Consider the following 18905-nt stretch of genomic DNA (forward strand, 5'->3'; position numbering starts at 1 on the left):
TGTGCTGTGTGTGTGTGCTGTGTGGGGTGTGTGTGCTGTGTGTGTGTGTGGTGTGTGTGGTGTGTGTGTGTGCTGTGTGTGCTGTGTGTGTGTGCTGTGTGGTGTGTGTTGTGTGTGTGGTGTGTGTGTGCTGTGTGTGTGCTGTGTGTGTGTGTTGTGTGTGTGCTGTGTGTGTGTGCTGTGTGTGTGTGAGCTGTGTGTGCTGTGTGGTGTGTGTGTGCTGTGTGTGTGTGATGTGCGTGTGTGTGCTGTGTGTGATGTGTGTGTGATGAGCGTGTGTGTGATGTGTGTGTGTGCTGTGTGTGTGTGCTGTGTGTGTGGTGTGTGTGTGCTGTGTGTGGTGTGTGTGATGAGCGTGTGCGTGCTGTGTGTGCTGTGTGTGGTGTGTGTGGTGTGTGTGGTGTGTGTGCTGTGTGTGTGTTCTGTGTGTGTGGTGTGTGTATGATGTTTGTCTGGTGTGTGATGTGTGTGTGTGATGTGTGCTGTGTGTGTGATGTGTGTGTGATGAGCGTGGGTGTGATGTGTGTGCTGTGTGTGTGTGGTGTGTGTGTGTGCTGTGTGTGGTGTGTGTGATGAGCGTGTGTGTGCTGTGTGTGTGATGAGCGTGTGTGTGATGTGTGTGGTGTGTGCTGTGTGTGTGTGCTGTGTGTGTGTGCTGTGTGTGTGTGCTGTGTGTGTGTGCTGTGTGTGTGTGTTGTGTGTGTGTGCTGTGTGTGTGTGTGCTGTGTGTGTGTGCTGTGTGGGGTGTGTGTGCTGTGTGTGTGTGGTGTGTGTGGTGTGTGTGTGTGTGCTGTGTGTGTGTGCTGTGTGGTGTGTGTGCTGTGTGTGTGGTGTGTGTGTGCTGTGTGTGTGCTGTGTGTGTGTGGTGTGTGTGTTGTGTGTGTGCTGTGTGTGTGTGCTGTGTGTGTGAGCTGTGTGTGTGCTGTGTGGTGTGTGTGTGCTGTGTGTGTGTGATGTGCGTGTGTGTGCTGTGTGTGTGCTGTGTGTGCTGTGTGTGATGTGTTTGTGATGAGCGTGTGTGTGATGTGTGTGTGTGTGCTGTGTGTGCTGTGTCTGTGGTGTGTGTGTGCTGTGTGTGGTGTGTGTGATGAGCGTGTGCGTGCTGTGTGTGCGTGCTGTTTGTGTGTGGTGTGTGTGGTGTGTGTGGTGTGTGTGTGCTGTGTGTGTGCTGTGTGTGTGCTGTGGGTGTGTGATGTGTGTGCTGTGTGTGTGGCGTGTGTGTGCTCATACCTATATCTGTATATCTGTGATGACAGTGTGGTGTGTGTGTGTGCTCATGTCTATGTCTGTATGTCTGTGATGAGAGTGTGCTGTGTGTGCTGTGGGTGTGTGATGTGTGTGCTGTGTGTGTGGCGTGTGTGTGCTCATACCTATGTCTGTATGTATGTGATGAGAGTGTGGTGTGTGTGTGTGCTCATGCCTATGTCTGTATGTCTGTGATGTGCGTGTGGTGTGTGTGGACTCATGCCTATGTCTGTATGTATGTGATGTTCGTGTGGTGTGTGTGTGTGCTCATGCCTATGTCTGTATGTCTGTGATGTGCGTGTGGTGTGTGTGTGTGCTCATACCTATGTCTGTATGTCTGTGATGTGCGTGTGGTGTGTGTGGACTCATGCGTATGTCTGTATGTATGTGATGAGAGTGTGGTGTGTGTGGACTCATGCCTATGTCTGTATGTCTGTGATGTGTGTGTGGTGTGTGTGGACTCATGCCTATGTCTGTATGTATGTGATGAGAGTGTGGTGTGTGTGTGTGCTCATGCCTATGTCTGTATGTCTGTGATGTGCGAGTGGTGTGTGTGTGTGTGCTCATACCTATGTCTGTATGTCTGTGATGTGCGTGTGGTGTGTGTGGACTCATGCCTATGTCTGTATGTGATGTGCGTGTGGTGTGTGTGTGCTCATACCTATGTCTGTATGTCTGTGATGTGCGTGTGGTGTGTGTGTGATCATACCTATGTCTGTATGTATGTGATGAGCGTGTGGTGTGTGTTGAGTGTGCAAAAGCTTGTCTGTATGTGATATGTATGCTCGATGATGTTTCTACACATGTACAGCGATGTTGCCGGTGTGGTCTGTATTCGTGTGTCAGCAGCTGATGAATGTGGGTGGAGTGTGTGCGTGTCATTGATGGCTATTTTTATTCTTTATTCAGAAAAAGTTTTGCTGAGTCTCCAAAACTATTTTTCTCGAGGGTCCTACGAAAAATTTGCAGTACGGGAGATGTTGCTAAGCGTACTATAAATTTAGTCATTTGATATTTTTTTCAGCAGTTTGATATGTGGAGTATAAACTGTACGGTTTTTTAAAGTTATTATTCCTGTGTGGTGATGATGTGTATGGGCTTCTATTGTGTAGACAATGGTGTACGTTACAGACGCAACCACTGGCCCATGACATGGCGACCCAATCTTAAATGAGTACCTGGTGTGGCTGTGCATATCTGTAGTTGGGAGACAACGCTGGTAGCTTGCTGCTAACCCTCGCAGCAAGTGCCTCATTGTTGTTCACAGCTGATATTTGTGTTTGCCCTTCAATGTGTTGGCTTTTGTGTATGGCCACGACAACCTGTTTTATACGTGACCTTTGTCTGCTCATGTTCATATGTTACGATGTGTGGCCGCTCTGCATGGGATGTGTACCTAGGATGGTGCTTGTTTAAACATTCTTTTTGCCCCGGTGACACAATAATGTTGTGGTAGGTATCTGTATATTATACTGGTAGGAACCTCCTGGTTACACCAGCCCACAGGGGATTATTGTGTCCGTCCGTCGTGCAGGTGGGGGGCTGGGTGGGGAGGGGAGGGTGGGGAGGGGCTGGGTGGGGCTGGGTAGAGGGTGGGGAGGGTGGGGAGGGGCTGGGTGGGGAGGGTGGGGCTGGGTGGAGGGTGGGACTGGGTGGGGAGGGGCTGGGTGGGGCTGGGTGGGGAGGGGCTGGGTGGGGAGGGTGGGGAGGGGCTGGGTGGGTAGTGGGAGGGGTGGGGCTAGGTGGGGAGGGGCTGGTCACCCCGTGGTGCCCTTATAAAACTCAACGTTTAACCTCCTCACGCCGGCTTGTGCCCGCCCTCACAGTCGGGCATATTTGCGGAATACACCACGCCGCCGTTGACCCTGGCCATTGACCGACCAACCCAACGTTCCTACCAGCTCCCTCCGCAGGAATGTGTTTAAGTGCGTGACTGCAAATTTCAGACACTTGCAGGAACGAGCATGGGGCGCTTCGGTTGATGCGCTGCAAATGTCGTCGTCCTCTCCCTGATGACCTTACTCAGTGACTATGGCCTGCTCCCCCGAGGCTCGAACGCAAAACTCTCAGATGCACAATGAAATAACGCAACGCGCACCAGAACCGGAGCACTGAAATCCGCATCAATCCCCCGACTAAACCTGCTCTGGCGAATGATTCTACCACCAAAAATAGATGCAAAAATGCAGAGGAGTTTTACATATTTTCTTGCCAACAACGACCACCTATATACACCCATCAACTAAAATCTCAACAATGTAGCACGCTGCTTAATCAAGTTTACCGAACCTCCGATTACCGCGGTACGGAGCGAAAGAAGTTCAACATACATACAAGTCCCCTGATCCCACTTCTGGGATGGCGCTATCATCATCCTAGAATCTCTCATCCAGATTCGGAAGAAGGCTGGCAAAACAGTGGAAATCATGTGAACGTCAAGAATAAACACCTCATTCGAGACCAAAATTGTAGAGGAAAAACCAATGTGGCCAGGGGCTCCAATGAATTGCAAAACGACACCAACTCTTACACCATTGGAACCTCATTTGCCAGTAGCAAAATATGATAATTGTTTTTTTACCCTTTTATCTGGCAACAAAACTGACACCTTTTTTACAAGGAGTTAATGTTTGCATTGACCACAATACCTGCAGTCGGAATGCAAACAAAAAACATAACTCTGGCAATGTATGCACTGTCCTTGAAATTGATTGGGCCACACCCGAGACAGCTTTCCTTAAAGCCTAGTCTCACATGGTGTTGGACCAGATGACCAGCTGATGGCGTCATAATTTTTCTTGCGCCTTTTGGCGTCATCTGGTCCAACACCATGTGAGACTAGGCTCTAAGGAAAGCTGTCGCGGGTGTGGACCAATCAATTTCAAGGACAATGCATACATTATCAGAGTTATGTTTTTTGTTTGCATTCCGACTGCAGGTATTGTGGTCAATGCAAACATGACTCCTTGTAAAAAAAAGATGTCAGTTTTGTTGCCAGATAAAAGGGTAAAAAAACAATTATGACACCAACTCTCTCACGAAGAAGCCCTCTTCGTGGCGAGCCAGACCTCGTCAATATCATTGATCTACCTTAACATATTGCCAACAAATTAGTGCGACTGTTACAAATTAGTCACGTGTGATTTGTTTCCGTCGTGGCGTATACGATGGTGTGTTCAGCTCGATCAGCATCATGTGTCACATGTATCCTAAAGTGCATCTATGTGTCTGCTTTCTGTCGACCTATGTTGTGGCATCTGGGTCTGTCCCATAACCTCTCGTGAGCGAGCCTTCGACACTTCACGTGGGCCTCAAAGTGCACGTAGGCTGTCACACATGCGTGTGTACATGCTAGTGTCTGGATGTGATGGTGTATGTCTGTGTCTCTGGTGTATGTGACTACTAGTTATTGTACTGCACTATCTATAACATCACCGGTGTGCCTGTGATGGGGGTGTGTGTACAGTGGCCAATGTGTTCTGCACCAGGATTAATTTGACAAGTCAGTGCAAAGGATGGCGTGGGAGGCGAGGAGTGGCTTCTTGGTTTTTTTTTTAAAGCCCTCTAAATGGACGCACGCAGGAATGCCAGTGGCTTTAATGACATACACATGGCACATTATGGTCACGGAGTTTTATATACTGTATAGTACACATTAGGGGGTCGATCCTTTGCTGCTACTTATGTATAGTACATTGCAATTCTTTCGCATCGTACATTGCCAACCGTGCTAATCGGATTTGCGAAAAAATACATCACATATGTGATTGCTATCCAGTGTTTCATATCTAAACCATAGGAAAGATACCGTTAAATACTCCACACGGCTCTAAGTTGTTGGGTCTGAAACACCCGTGCAAACAATAATGTGTAATTGCTCAACAATTACTTATTGATCTCTCTATACATAGGATGTTAAATGTATTGTGTAAGGTCATGCAAAAGCCTGTAACGTGGATACGAAAGACATCATTCTGGGTCTCTTGGACCCAAGATTTCGTGAGGGTTAATGAAGTTTAGTTTAGTGCAATCACTGTTAACCGATAACAATAGCGTGACTAGTTTTGCATTACTGCACTGTACTCTTTATTTTAAGATACGGAAACATGTACTGGATATTAAATCCACGTTATAGGACAATATAATGAATTAGCATTGACGGAGATATTGTAAGACACAGCATTGATCTGTTCCTGTCAATAACTCAAAATCTTCACCATCTGCATACCGTGTCAACCCACACGGTTAATCCCGTATTGTGATACAGTGACATTGAGTTTTTAGGTCCATATGACGTACAGCCGTTTCAATACGGGCAAAAACATTGTTTTTGTATATTTGTTTGTGTTTCTCCCTTGTGATGGGACTTTGTGGGATGAATGTTGGGATTTATAAGGGCACAGGGTGACCAATAAGATCTGAATTTGTCTGTAATAAGGTAGGGCACTGATTAGGGGTTGACAAGTATTAGATTAACACCAAGTCATAACACGTGGTAAACACTTCACACAGTAATTTAAACATTTGAATCGCAATTAAAATAGTAAAATGACATCAATTCACACCCCACAATGCTGTATATAACGAGACACGATACCTCAAGTGCCCTTTTGGAAGCACATTAAAAATAAATGTTTAAAAACCACTACCAGATTAACGCTTGCTAAGCAGTAATTACAATACGAAAACAATGTCTAAGACTGTTATGACATAATTTTCATGAAAACTACATCCATAATGACACTCAACAATAAAATTACGTAAGGTTATTCAATAAAGTTTAGAGTAATTGAGAGCTTGCTGAAGAAAGTTCATTTTTTCGCACACAGTCAAAGGTTTAACCGAATGTTATATGCATTGTAAATCGTACGGAATATAATTCATTTAAAACGTCACGTTGGTGAAATCAGTCCACATCGAATACCATTGGAAGCAACGCGGTTCCACCACGCATTGTAATAACAACATTTATATAGCGGATTTCCATCAATGATCTCAAAGCGCTGCACAGGACACAGCAGCAATAGACAGTCAACATAACAAATAATATTATAAGTACATTTAAATAAGAATATACTAAATGAACTAAAAGTTTCATAAGCATATCAATTGGTTTTGGCGACTGAGAAACGTATGACGTAACCATTCCAGCCACGATCACAAAACGCGTTTGGTAAATTTTGCTTCGCGTGATATTTTGACCACCGCGACAGCCCGTACACGAGCTCGCCCCCCCCCCGCCCCACACCCCCGCACCACACCCCCGCCCCCCACAAAAACACCAAGTGGACGCGCCCGCAGCGCCTCCACACCCATTGGTTAACGCCACCAGCAACAACCAATCAAAACCGTCGCCTTGTCTCGCACGTGATCGGATCAAACCAACGAAGGGGGGCGGGGGGGTTTGCTGTCGGCTTGTTCGACGGACTGTAATACCCCCCCCCACACACCACCCCTTCCTCCACAGCGGCCATCTTACTTAGGGTAAAATCACGCGTAGGAAAGCAACATAAGGGGGGAGACGTCATCAAAGGTGCGACGACGTTGGCGAGCCTATAGGAACGTGACGCCTGAAGCGGCGCAGGTTCACCCCTTGGTAAGATGGCGGGGAGTTTCTCGCGTCGCACGGCTTGGGGCGTGGTGGGGGCTGTGATTGTCAAAACGATGGCGGCTTCTCTGCGAGGGGGCGCTGTGCGGCTCGTCCTGTCCGGTAAGTTTAAGCAACAACAATAACAACGACAGCAACATCAATAACTTACGAAATCAAGAAACACGCCAACACCAAGTCACATTGCGTCCTCTACACGTGGCTGGCTCGTGTTGTAGATCAGCACTGAATCGCCTCACGCGTTGAATTGTTGTTGGGTCTCCTTGTGCTGGCGGGTTCTTTTGTGACTTTGCAGTGGCCTTGGCTGTGCAAACGATACCAGCCACATTTCTAACATACAAGATTGTGCTTCACGCAAGCCAAGTGTCACTGTCGCTGCCCTCGGGCCGATAAAGTCGGTACTGCTTTGGGGGCAACATTGCCAGGCAATGTCATATGTGCGGACTGGGACACCTGCCATAAGAATGTGGAATTGACCGCCGCTGGGTAAGTGAGGGCAGCCAATTGATATGAGCGCCGCCCCTCTGCTCGTTTTAGCACGGAGACATTGACTTTACCTCGCCGATACAACCTTTTATCAGTATTGTATTGTTGGAGGAAGGCCTTCCCACCAAGTTACCGGTCATGGTAGTTGACCATACTTTACCACGCTCGTTAGTGCAGCTTGGTGCAGGGGGGTGGGCGGTTGTGCATTGCCAATAATTTAGCCCACAACCCAATGGGACACCGTCCCCATTGCGTTAAAATTAAACATCGCAGCATATGTAAAATAAAAACGGTCTGTAGGTCACGCTACCCTTTATTTCCACATACGACACAGCTTAACCAAGCTAATCAGGAACGTGGAACTGTCATTTGGATTGTTATCCACTGATATGGAGGGGCTCTATTTGCAGATCCTAAAATCTGCGCTTATGCAAATGTTCATTTTCGTATGAAATGTCAGAAAGCCGACTTAAGATTAATTCGCCACTTATTTTTGAGACCACTTCTGTTTGAAGAATGTTTGGGTGAAATCCAATAGATAATCGCTTACATTGCGATGAATTTGCCAGCAATTCCTGGTTAGACCTTCGTTCGATCCGCATTTCTGCGTTGATAAGATAATTAACTTATAAGATTGCAGAAACCACTTCTTCTGGGGGTGACTCAAATCGCATGGTCATCAATCTTGTAATTTCAATCTTCCACGACTGGGATAGGCGGACCATGTGTGTCCGTTGCATACCATCGAGCGGGTAATAGGAATTTACCACCGCTTCCTGGATAGCACTACAGTACTTAGAACGGATAATTTAATTTTCATCATCACGGTCCACGGGCAGGTTACTCCTTAGGTGTCCACTGCACATTTCGTAATTTGTTTCCACTTTCCTCTGTCTTGTGCCAATATGCTCAAGTAGTGCCACGTCTATCTGGCACCAATCTCTTATGTCAACAAGCAATTGCATTTTACGTGGATCAATTCTGGGATATTGGGATAATAAGAAAAGCAAACAAAGGGTGTTGCATTTTTCGATTTAAAGCTTTCGTGACTGCAGGGATTCATCTTCTTGGTTCTTTCGGTAAAGTCACGTAGAAGGGAAGTAATAAAATAATAAAAATAAAACATAATAAAATAATTCTCACGACGTTTCGGCCACAACGCAAGCAGCCGTCCGGTGTTGCACTTGAGCTAGGAAGTCAAGATTGCACCTTCAGGTGCAATATTTACTTATTGAAATGGAATAAAATATGTCATTCTTGATTAAACTTGAAAGGCAATTAATATTTTTATTTTATGAAGGTGCAACAGCAATGACAAGGAATATAAACTGTATGTAAACAATACCACCTTAAGTTAATCGTTACAGTGGTAGAAAGATGATGGTAAAGTAACATTTATATTTCGATTTAAAGCTTTCGTGACTGCAGGGATTCATCTTCTTGGTTCTTTCGGTAAAGTCACGTAGAAGGGAAGTAATAAAATAATAAAAATAAAACATAATAAAATAAAATAATTCTCACGACGTTTCGGCTACAACGCAAGCAGCCGTCTTCAGGTGAAGAAGACGGCTGCTTGCGTTATAGCCGTCTTCAGGTGAAGAAGACGGCTGCTTGCGTTGTAGCCGAAACGTCGTGAGAATTATTTTATTATGTTTTATTTTTATTATTTTATTACTTCCCTTCTACGTGATTTTACCGAAAGAACCAAGAAAACATTTATATTATTCGAGCCTCATTTATTTCTCAGCTTTATTTGATATCTGGCTGTCAGAATTCACTGTTCAGTTTTGTGATTGATGATTCCACTTTCACTGATATGTTATAGCCATACCCTCCTGTAATACTACTGAGAGCTACTGCCTTCAGGGGGCTCTGCGACTCCAATTTCTGTGATTGTACAGCTATTTTTGTATTTTTTCCCCTCATACGTCTCACCTTTAAAACTCCCTTCTAGTTTTTTTCCAACCTCGTAAATTGTCTCATTAAAAAAAAGATTTGCTACGGTAAGGGCAGTAAAGGCCAATGCAACAAAATCAATTGTTTTACTTCTATGCTCCAACATCTGTAATCCCTACCTTAAACTGCACTGACCAGCGTGGTGAAGTGTGGTTAAATAACCCCACAACTTAGATGGCAAGGTAAGGCTCCTATTCAGCAGTGGTTTAGCAAAAGGGCTGTACATGTTCATGTCAGCTCTTTTGCTCTATCCATTTTCGAGTATTCTCTGCAACTGGCCCTTTTGCAATATATGCCTCCGGGGCATCTGCTTAGCAAATATGCTTATAAAACAAAGAGTGCATTTAAAAAAAAAACATTTGAAACGTGTATGTGTACTTGTGAGAATAGCAGGCAGCCTGCGGCGGCTGTCCCTGGAACGCAAGCTGACGGCGACGCTGCTCCCGTGCGCTCCCCGGCTGGGTCACCGAGCTACAAACGGCCTTCGATGCCTGCACACCGCCACCATGCTGCTCACCAAGGAGGGCGACGAAGCAGAAAAGAGTCACGGCCAACATCGCCCGGCGGAAGACACGCATGGCTCAGCGGAGCCCAAGTCTGCCGAGTCCACGGAGCGGTAGCGACCCCATCCGCAGACTCCTGCATGCTATTTGCTATATCAGCACGTAGTTATAATGAGACTTTGGGTAAAGGTGTTGCATACTTGTATGGGATAGCATCATTGCGCAACAAGTAACTGGGTGGTTAGTTGATGACTCGTGTTTATTATACCAGGCAGCAATCATTTGAGATGTATTTTTAGATAATTTATTTTTAGATAATTTACATTTGACGTAGAAAATTGAAAGCAAAAAAAATATGTGAAGAAATATGAAATAAAATAACAATTAATGGGGCAAATATACACACGTACAATTTCACTTGTTAAAATTAAAAGGGCATATGGTAGGATCATCTTCCAGCATGTCCAGGGCTATACGTTCCTTTGGCCAACCCGGTTGCACTGAACATCCAGAGATTATGTGCGTTCGTGTAACCTCCAGCCCACAGCCTCATAGCAGCTGTCACATAGGCCCCAGTGATAAATCATTGACATGATGCATCTTATAAACCTGGGTGCAAAAAAGTCTTGCAGAATTGTTCAAATAAGTATATAGTTATAACTAAGGAACTAAAATATTATAAAAGAAAAAGATATCTTAAAGCACAATTTTTTTTACACATTGCAATTAAAATTACAAGAGGTGTTACAGTGCACTTCTAATATAAATAAAATCATTCCACAGACTTCACACCAATTATGCATGAACGCTGAGACTGGAATTTGAAGGTCAGGCCTGTCTCTGTGTGTCAACTGTGTCACGTGTTAGTGGAGAGGAGATGGGGAGCGAGTACGGTGGCTATGACAGCGAGGAGGAGATGAAGCAGAGGATCCTCATGCGCGCCTTGGAGTTTGTGCCCGAGCTCGGCTGGACCAATGAGGCTCTGGCAGAGGCAGCGACCGTACGAGACCTCGTAGCACCAACACGCGACAGCACACCAACATAACTACCCAGTGTGATACAGCCACCAATGATCGTTTTGTTCATTTTTTCTTAACGCTTTTCATGAGCTCCAGATTTCTGTTGGGAATTTAAGATGCACCACCCACATAGCCCTCATAGACAGGTATATCATTGGGAAACTTGCTGAGCCCATCAAAATTATTTGGTGCGAAATTTTAGATCCAATACACAACATGGCAATGTGCTATGGGGTGTCCTACATGACTTAAGAGGCTGCATTAATGAAAGATAATTTATAAAAAAAATTCAACTATGTGACCCTAATCACTATGCGACTTTCCGGCTAACTATTTTAGAACACTCACGTGGTATCACAGCCGTGTTGGAGTTCTGTCACTTTCGTTCAAAAGTTAGACCTCCTTGACTCCAGCTGTAAGTCATGACACACGATGCATTGTGGGTGCACCATGTTAGTATGTGGAGCTCATAATGCAAATGTATATTTCAAATCCACAATGGAAACACGCTGACCTATAGTTGAGACGTTAGTTGAGAGATTGATTTGAGAAATGGATGGTCAGTTTTTTTTTATATTTACAGATATCGATTTCTGCTGCCAGGTCGCGGTGGCTCAGTATTGTTTTGACAATGTAATAAAATTGCGTTATTTTTTCTACTTCCAGAAATATATTTCAATTGCGAGGTTGCAGTGGCTCTGTATTGTTTTGAAAATATTTCTAATTGTGTTATTGTTTTCGCTAAAAGTTTTCCTTTATTCTCATTTTTGCCGCACGTCGGCACCACAGGCAGAAGGCCTGTCACCGGCTGTGTCCGGGATCTTTCAAAAGGGAGCCGGTGACTTAGTGCTGCACTTCGTTCAGGACTGCAACAAGCGCCTGTCCGAGCAGCTCACGGAGGAGAACAAGCTCGTGCAGCTCGGGCAGGCAGAGTGAGTGTTGGCATTCAGTGCAAACCCCCCGCCCGTGAGGTCAGACCACAATGTGCTGCTGCTGTAACGCGAGCATATCAACAGGCTTATATCCATGATAATTGGTTTTTTACCCTTCTATCTGGCAACAAAACTGACACCTTTTTTTACAAGGAGTCATGTTTGCATAGACCACAATACCTGCAGTCATAATGCAAACAAAAAACATAACTGATAATGTATGCGCTGTCCTTGAAGTTGATTGGTCCACACCCGAGACAGCACGCCTTTTGGCGTCATCTGGTCCAACACCATGTGAGACTAGGCTCTAAGGAAAGCTGTCTCGGGTGTGGACCAATCAACTTCAAGGACAGTGCACATTATCAGAGTTATGTTTTTTGTTTGCATTATGACTGTAGGTATTGTGGTCTATGCAAACATGACTCCTTGTAAAAAAAGGTGTCAGTTTTGTTGCCAGATAGAAGGGTTAAAAACCTATTATCATATGTTTTACTGGCAAATGAGGTTCCAAAGGCTTATATCCACTTTAGTTATTGTGTGTGGTCATTCGTTCATTAATTTGTGTTCATGCCTCTTAAGCTTTGTAAAAGTGTTTCATGTACGGATCAGAAAGCTTAAGGAGTTTCAGAAGGCTTATTATTAACTCAAATTATTGTACAAAAGAATTTCCCAAACGAATGACGCAATTTATTACATGAATATTCCACCTGGAGACCAATTCAGTTTAAAGCATGCTGATTGTGTGCCTGTTATACTTAAATGTGGTACTTAAATCGGTATTTGACCGTGATGGTTATAATGTAGAGTTTTACTTGATTTTGTCGTAGGACCGTTAAATAGTTCTTTCTCATTTGATTTGTAGGAACAAGGAAACTGATCAGTTTCTGCGTGACGCAATAGAAGCCAGGCTTCGCATGCTCATCCCGTACATGGACAAGTGGACACAGGTTTGTGTGTAATGCGCTTTGCTCCAGTAAACCTCTCATGCAGCAATATTAGCTGCTGCTCCTAAGTATGCAATTTGCGTTAACTCTGCTAACTCATATCAGAAGATTTGGTAGGTAATATGTTGTTCACATTGAAATTGCATGTGCACCTAGAAGAATGCTGAATCGTTTTTGATTCTAAACATATTGTAAAAGAATTGTCACAACAAGAAAGTGTATTGAAAAATATTTTAACGTGTTTAAAATCTGTCTTATCAGTATGTGGGCATTATGCAAACGGCACACTTGATACATTGGCAACACCAACATGTCACGACATCACGTTTCCATTTCCAGAGTCACCGCTGTGTAAATGATGTAGGTTCCCCAGCTGTTAATCCAAGTGTCAAAGCAGCAATTGCCCATTAAATCCTGTGTACACCCATCCCAGTTCTGATTTAATCCTCTGGTAATTAGTCCTGCTGAGGCAATTTACCCAACACTGGTTGAAATCCACTTTGAATTAATGCATTTGCAGGAGTCAGCGTCTTGGCATATCTGCGAGCAGGTCATGATTTGTGTTTGTGCCAATAACATGACTGTCTGTGTACAATACGATTAAAAGTAAATATGCTGGTGCTTTTAATATGCCCTTAAAGCTACATAACTGCTGGATGTAATGATCGAGGCTTAGTTTGGTAAATCATTGAACGCATGATAATGATGTGCATTCAAATCCTGCCCAGGGTCAACTCAACCCATAATGATTAAAATTAGTCTAAAAAAACGTCGGTCAAATTTGTACCATCTAGTTACCACCCACATAGTAGAAAATCAGCATTCACTGTCTCGTGAATAAGAAGAGTCCTTGTCATAAGAATGTGGAAATTTCCCAACTGACTCGGAACCAGGAATATGTAAATTTCACAACTTACTCGGGCCCAACAATGGAAATCGCCCAATGCTCAAAAGACCATGGAGAAACGTTTGACTTTTCTCCTATTGTAATGGTTAATGGGTAATTGGTGTTATGGGAAATAGGTAATTGCTCCTCATTTAAACCATATTGGTGGTGTGTAGTACGTTTATGAAGTGTATAAAGCGAACCGAGCAATTAAAACTGGTTCCAGCCAGACTGACACTGTGCTCGCCGTTACGGTTGTATTTCTCCTGCCCGGTGTGCTCAGGCAATGGGGATATTGGTGATGCCGCAGAACCTGCCGGAGAGCGTGACGCTGCTCACGGCGCTCGTGGATGAGATCTGCTACCAGGGTGGCGACCGCTCCACCGATGTATGTGCCCACCACACACCCCCTTGTGGATTAGTGCCCAAGGAGAAGGGACACTCTTACTTGCCTTGTTTATGTTTCGCTTTGTATCAAAGGATTGCAGTTCAGATTACCCCAGTGGTATCCAGGAGGTCGTGGGTTCGATCTGGACCCCGACGCCTGTATATTAGGAGTTTGCATGTTCTCCACGCGGTCGAGTGGATTTTTCTTCGGGTCCTCCGGTTTTTCCCCCCACATTTGGAAACATGCGTTTCGAGTATTTGGCTGCTATAAATTTACACTTGGTGATAAGCCACTTCGTTCAGCTGTCATTTGTGACCAGGTCACTTCTGAAAAAGAGCTGTATAAGTCAGTGGGTATTGCCTGGTGAAATAAAAATAGTTGTAAAGGTATAGTCCTGGTATTGTATTTTTTGCATCACTGTGGGCAGAAGGGCCTCCACTCTAGGGAGCTCTACAGTGGCCCTCTAGAGGGAATGTTGGCCTACTGTTTCAAATTGAAGAGGTATGTGTACCCACAGTTTACCCCACCACATGTCACCTGCCGATGTATTAACTGGTGTACCCATTCATAAAGGTGGCGGAATTTTTGTAAACGTGCACCATTTTTTTTACTCGCACGCAGTCTATTTGTGTCTAAGCATAATATTGAATGGGATTGATTAAAATCTGAATGTACACATATACGAACTGTTTGTCAATTTCTTGCTGGAAGAGGGCCACCCCATACCGTATGGGTCATGGGGATTATTTGACCATACTTCACCGCACAGGTTATTGCTGGTTAGTTAATGTGGGGACCATAGAAGTAAAATACAACAATGAATTTTGGTGCACAGCCCTATGGCACCCACAATGTAGCCTCGCAACCGTTTAACAACTAGTTCGTGCATGGCTGTCACCCAAGCACTATCCAGGTTCAAACCTCTGCTTAGCATTCAAGATCTGATAGAATCTGGCACATTGTGAATGATTTGGTGATAGGCAATTGATGTCCTTTTAAAAATATAGTCTGCTGAAAAGCAGGATGAAAATGTATATATTCCATATATATATTTAGTTGAGTGAAATTCAGGTAGATTGAAAAATTCTGTGCAATCTAAGATAGTTATAATCAGTAAGCAAACTGAAACGAACCATGAATTGACCCTATGTTGAATATGCAGTTCAACTGGTATACGCGGCGTGGAGTGCTGGCTGCCGTCTACAATGCCACGGAGCTGGTGATGGTGCAGGACAAGTCGCACGACTTCCAGGACACCTGGACCTTCCTGGAGAACCGCATCGGCAACGCCATGATGGCCGCGCAGACTGCCCAGCAGGCACGTGGGCGTGCGAACAGTCGCCGATTGCCAGCGCTGTTGGAGCTCGTACGCACGCTGAATTGTTAACTCAAGATTGTAGATATTCTTCATAATTTTTTTAATGTATTTTTTTAAGTTATATGTATGTATATTTAACTTCTTTCGCACCGTACGTAGCCAAGGTTCTTCATTTTATGCTAGTGTCCTTTTAATTTATTTATTCCAATAGCGTTTTCGACATCGTCCAACAAAAACATTTTTCAGAAGTCATTCAGAAAGCAGTTCATTTTGCCATTGCCCAAAGGCGATGGCTTATATATTGTTCTGTTATTAGGTACAAATCTATTGGTATCTAATGAGGTTGCTCCTGCAAATAAATTCCCTCAATATTTATGATAGGTTTTGACGATTGGGCTAAGACTATCAATCTGCTACACGTAAAAAACAGTTAAATTGTGGATGGCTGTCCAGATTCAACCCAAAGATCTTAGCAGCATGTACTGAGTTTTAATGCTCACACATTTTACTTCATATCTAGATTTTCATCTGTTGATTTTACTTTAATTTCACTCTTAATTTTACTCTTAATTATTATCACTTTCAATTTATGCCACATGTTATTCTGGTTATTAACCCCGAAGTAAAGCATGGCCGTCATACACCAATCCTGTATGCATATAGCACACACAGCCTGGGATTGCCTCTTTCCTAGATGACGTCCAGTTTTCCTGCGCTGTGCAGTGTCTTGACGATGCGTAGTGTCCGACCTTTTAACAAGGTGGTGCTTCTTTGTGGTATCAACACTGAGGCCCTGCTAATTCCGGCGTTGCCATTGTCCCCCGGCAGGTGAAGGACACGGGTGACGCGTTGGTGCAGGGCTTGGTTGGTGCCGCTGTTACGGTAATTTGATTGAGACGCATTTACCTACGTAGCAGTCATTCGAAACTTGCTTCCACCTGCAATTTGCAGATGGTGTGCGTTGTTATAACATTCTGTCGCTTAATTCAACGCATTTTTTTTCCCACTGTGCAGCTAAAGAACTTGACGGGGATGAATCAGCGCAACTGAAAGTGGTGGTCTGCTGTGTCTGGTGTTTGGATCAGCTGGAAGAATCTGCAGTGACATGTGAACATCCACGCTTTTCACTAGTCACCCAAATTGTACGGTTGTTAGTTTTTAAGTTTAAAAATCTGTGCAATTGCTGCTCTCCACCTTGTGAAATGCCTAAATAGGAGTTGCGGCTTCGGCCATGATAGAACGGATAATCAGTGGACTGAGAGAGGATTAACAAAAGACAATATTGGTGGTTTTCGTTGTCATATTTAGCACTGTTTCTAAATTGTAGTTCACTTTAAAATATTGGCTTGGAAATATCACAGCTACCGTTATTGTATGCTGATGCCTCCTAGCCAATGGGCAGTTTCATAAAATAACTGAAGTTTTTCCTCCCTTCGCTTGTACTGCTTTAGATTATAAAAGCCAAAGGAAAGTGTCAACAAAAGTTATACTGGTTGTCACAAGAGTAAAACATACATATGCGATTGAGAAACCTTCGACATGACAAATTGATGATTTCATCATTTTATTTTCCAATTTAATTTCAGATTATCCAGTATTGGATGCAATTTGTAAAATGGTACATATCAAGACAAGATGGTCTGTTTTGGCAATGCATGCTTCCAAGGTAATGGCAATGGCTTTACCTCTTACTAGATTGCATGCTCACACATCTTAAATGTACAATTGTGCATTCAACTCAATTAAATATCCTTGAACTCATTAAGGGTGTAATTACATCTCTTGTTTTGGAGAGAGTCGGCTGACTAAAATGTGACAACTGTTTAATTTCTACTTGGTTGATAATAATAAAATGTGTTCTTTGTATTGGCTCAGGGTAGAGCGGTAGCACCGTGTTTGGCACACTGTGCAAGTGAGCCTGGCAACCTTAGTTTGAATCCCAGCCATGACTAACATAAGTGGAAAGTGATATCTGGACTGCTCTAGAGTCCCACCTTCACTGACGAGTGTGGTATGGGCCCACTGAGCTGCTCTTGTGAATGTCACAGAGTCGTTAAGATTGACACCAGGTGCTGGATTGTTTTACGTGTTAAAAAAGCGTTGTATAAAAAATAAAAGGCTGTATATTGACACTTGTGCCCTTAAATGTAACTTTGAACTCACAAAGGTCAACCGAGAAACTAAAGCACAAGCTACTACAGAAGAGAGAATAGCCCCTTGCGATTTGGTGTATCCTGTTTGATCGTGTTTACAAAAGTTACTGTCAGTCCACAGAGGATGCAGTCAAATCAAAAGTGCAAGCTGTGATGTTATGCTGATGTCAGTACACAGAGCCTGCTGCGATGTCACCGCATAGAGCATGCTGGGGTAGACTTGTCATACCATACCCCAAGGAGGTCGATAAAATAAATAACACCTTTATGTCGACTGCTTTTTCTTCACAGAGACTGTCCTTTGCCTATGAATGTGGAATTTCCACCACCATCTGTTTGGACCACGAGTGTATATATGTGGCACCCCAATCGCCCATTTGAGCAAAGATTCATGTCATCTTAATTTACGCACGGAGAGCTGTGTAAGGTCTCAACTCAATAATGTAAAAGGCAATTAAGAAATGTCAAACTCTCACGTCAATCAACCCGCAAGCCATCGTCGAGCCGTGCGCGGTGGCGAGTCTCCACCTGGTGGACACGGAGAGTTACTGCATTTCTCATGGGCCACCCGAAATTGCATCCGCGCAAACCATGGCAGATGAGGATACCTGATGCACAAATGGACAATTAAAAACTCACCAGTGTGCGACTGGTCATCCAGAACAGACCATACAACATCTAACGATTCAATGCCCTATCCACAAAGACATCACAGCGATACACACCACTACTACTGACGCGTTTATCTGGTTCACCTGAATGTAAAATTGTAGTTCTACATCAGCCATACGAAAGAAGAAGACTGCATTTCAAACTCTGAATCGAATAGGAACACAGGAGGAAAAGCAACACTACACAAACTCTCTCGTGAAGCCCTCTCGTGACATTGACATTGGTGTCTCGCTCCTCAACAGGTTGTCATACGCAAGAATAGAATAGTAAGTGGCAAGCAGAGTCTGGTTACAACCAGGCTCTGTGGATAGGGTAATAATTATAATATGTAAATGATCAACTCCCATAAAACCAGCGACTGGGTGATAAGGTGGAAGTTTCGAAATCGATTATTTGTAACTACATGCAGTCGACTTCAACCCCACTTTTTCAGATCTTGAAATCTAAATGACACAATTATATATTAAACATGAATAAAAAAAATATAATTTAGTCAACATGACCCGCTTCCTGTATTACAATGTGCAGTTGGAAGGTTAAATTATTGGTGGCCAGTATGAAAATAGGAATTATTTTTTGGTTAGGTTTTCGAGTTGCAGGTTTGCATTGCTATTATTCATTGGTTAGTTTTTAATAAAGTACTGTCATTATTTTTGTGTGAATTGTGATAATTTATTGGTTATTTTTATACTTTGATTATTTTTCAATATACAGTACAGGACAGTATGTACACTATATGTAGATGTCCTAAAGTAGATGATCAACATTCAGGTATCAATACATTCGGACCATTCA

At 43.7% G+C, this 18905-nt stretch overlaps 1 protein-coding gene across 1 annotated transcript; it reads left to right on the plus strand.

The window, feature by feature from the left end:
- Positions 1 to 6778: 6778 nt before the first annotated feature.
- On the plus strand, positions 6779 to 17712 carry COQ9 (coenzyme Q9). Its single transcript, XM_078868617.1, has 9 exons — positions 6779 to 6955; positions 9686 to 9911; positions 10666 to 10798; positions 11607 to 11749; positions 12612 to 12696; positions 13863 to 13967; positions 15130 to 15285; positions 16114 to 16167; positions 16300 to 17712. Exons 1-9 carry the CDS (start codon positions 6847 to 6849, stop codon positions 16333 to 16335), a joined length of 1047 nt encoding a protein of 348 aa, XP_078724743.1. The 5' UTR covers positions 6779 to 6846; the 3' UTR covers positions 16336 to 17712.
- The last annotated feature ends 1193 nt before the right edge of the window (positions 17713 to 18905 follow it).

This window comes from Lampetra fluviatilis, chromosome 26 (genome assembly GCF_964198595.1).
Source record: "Lampetra fluviatilis chromosome 26, kcLamFluv1.1, whole genome shotgun sequence".
NCBI lineage: Eukaryota > Metazoa > Chordata > Hyperoartia > Petromyzontiformes > Petromyzontidae > Lampetra > Lampetra fluviatilis.

Bases quoted from the DNA above. Each gene is read 5' to 3' on its own strand.
- COQ9 (XM_078868617.1), top strand. From the start codon at position 6,847: ATGGCGGGGAGTTTCTCGCGTCGCACGGCTTGGGGCGTGGTGGGGGCT. The intron at 6,956-9,685 runs GTAAGTTTAAGC...TTGTGAGAATAG, and splicing joins TGTGCGGCTCGTCCTGTCCG to CAGGCAGCCTGCGGCGGCTG. The intron at 15,286-16,113 runs GCACGTGGGCGT...GTCCCCCGGCAG, and splicing joins CCGCGCAGACTGCCCAGCAG to GTGAAGGACACGGGTGACGC.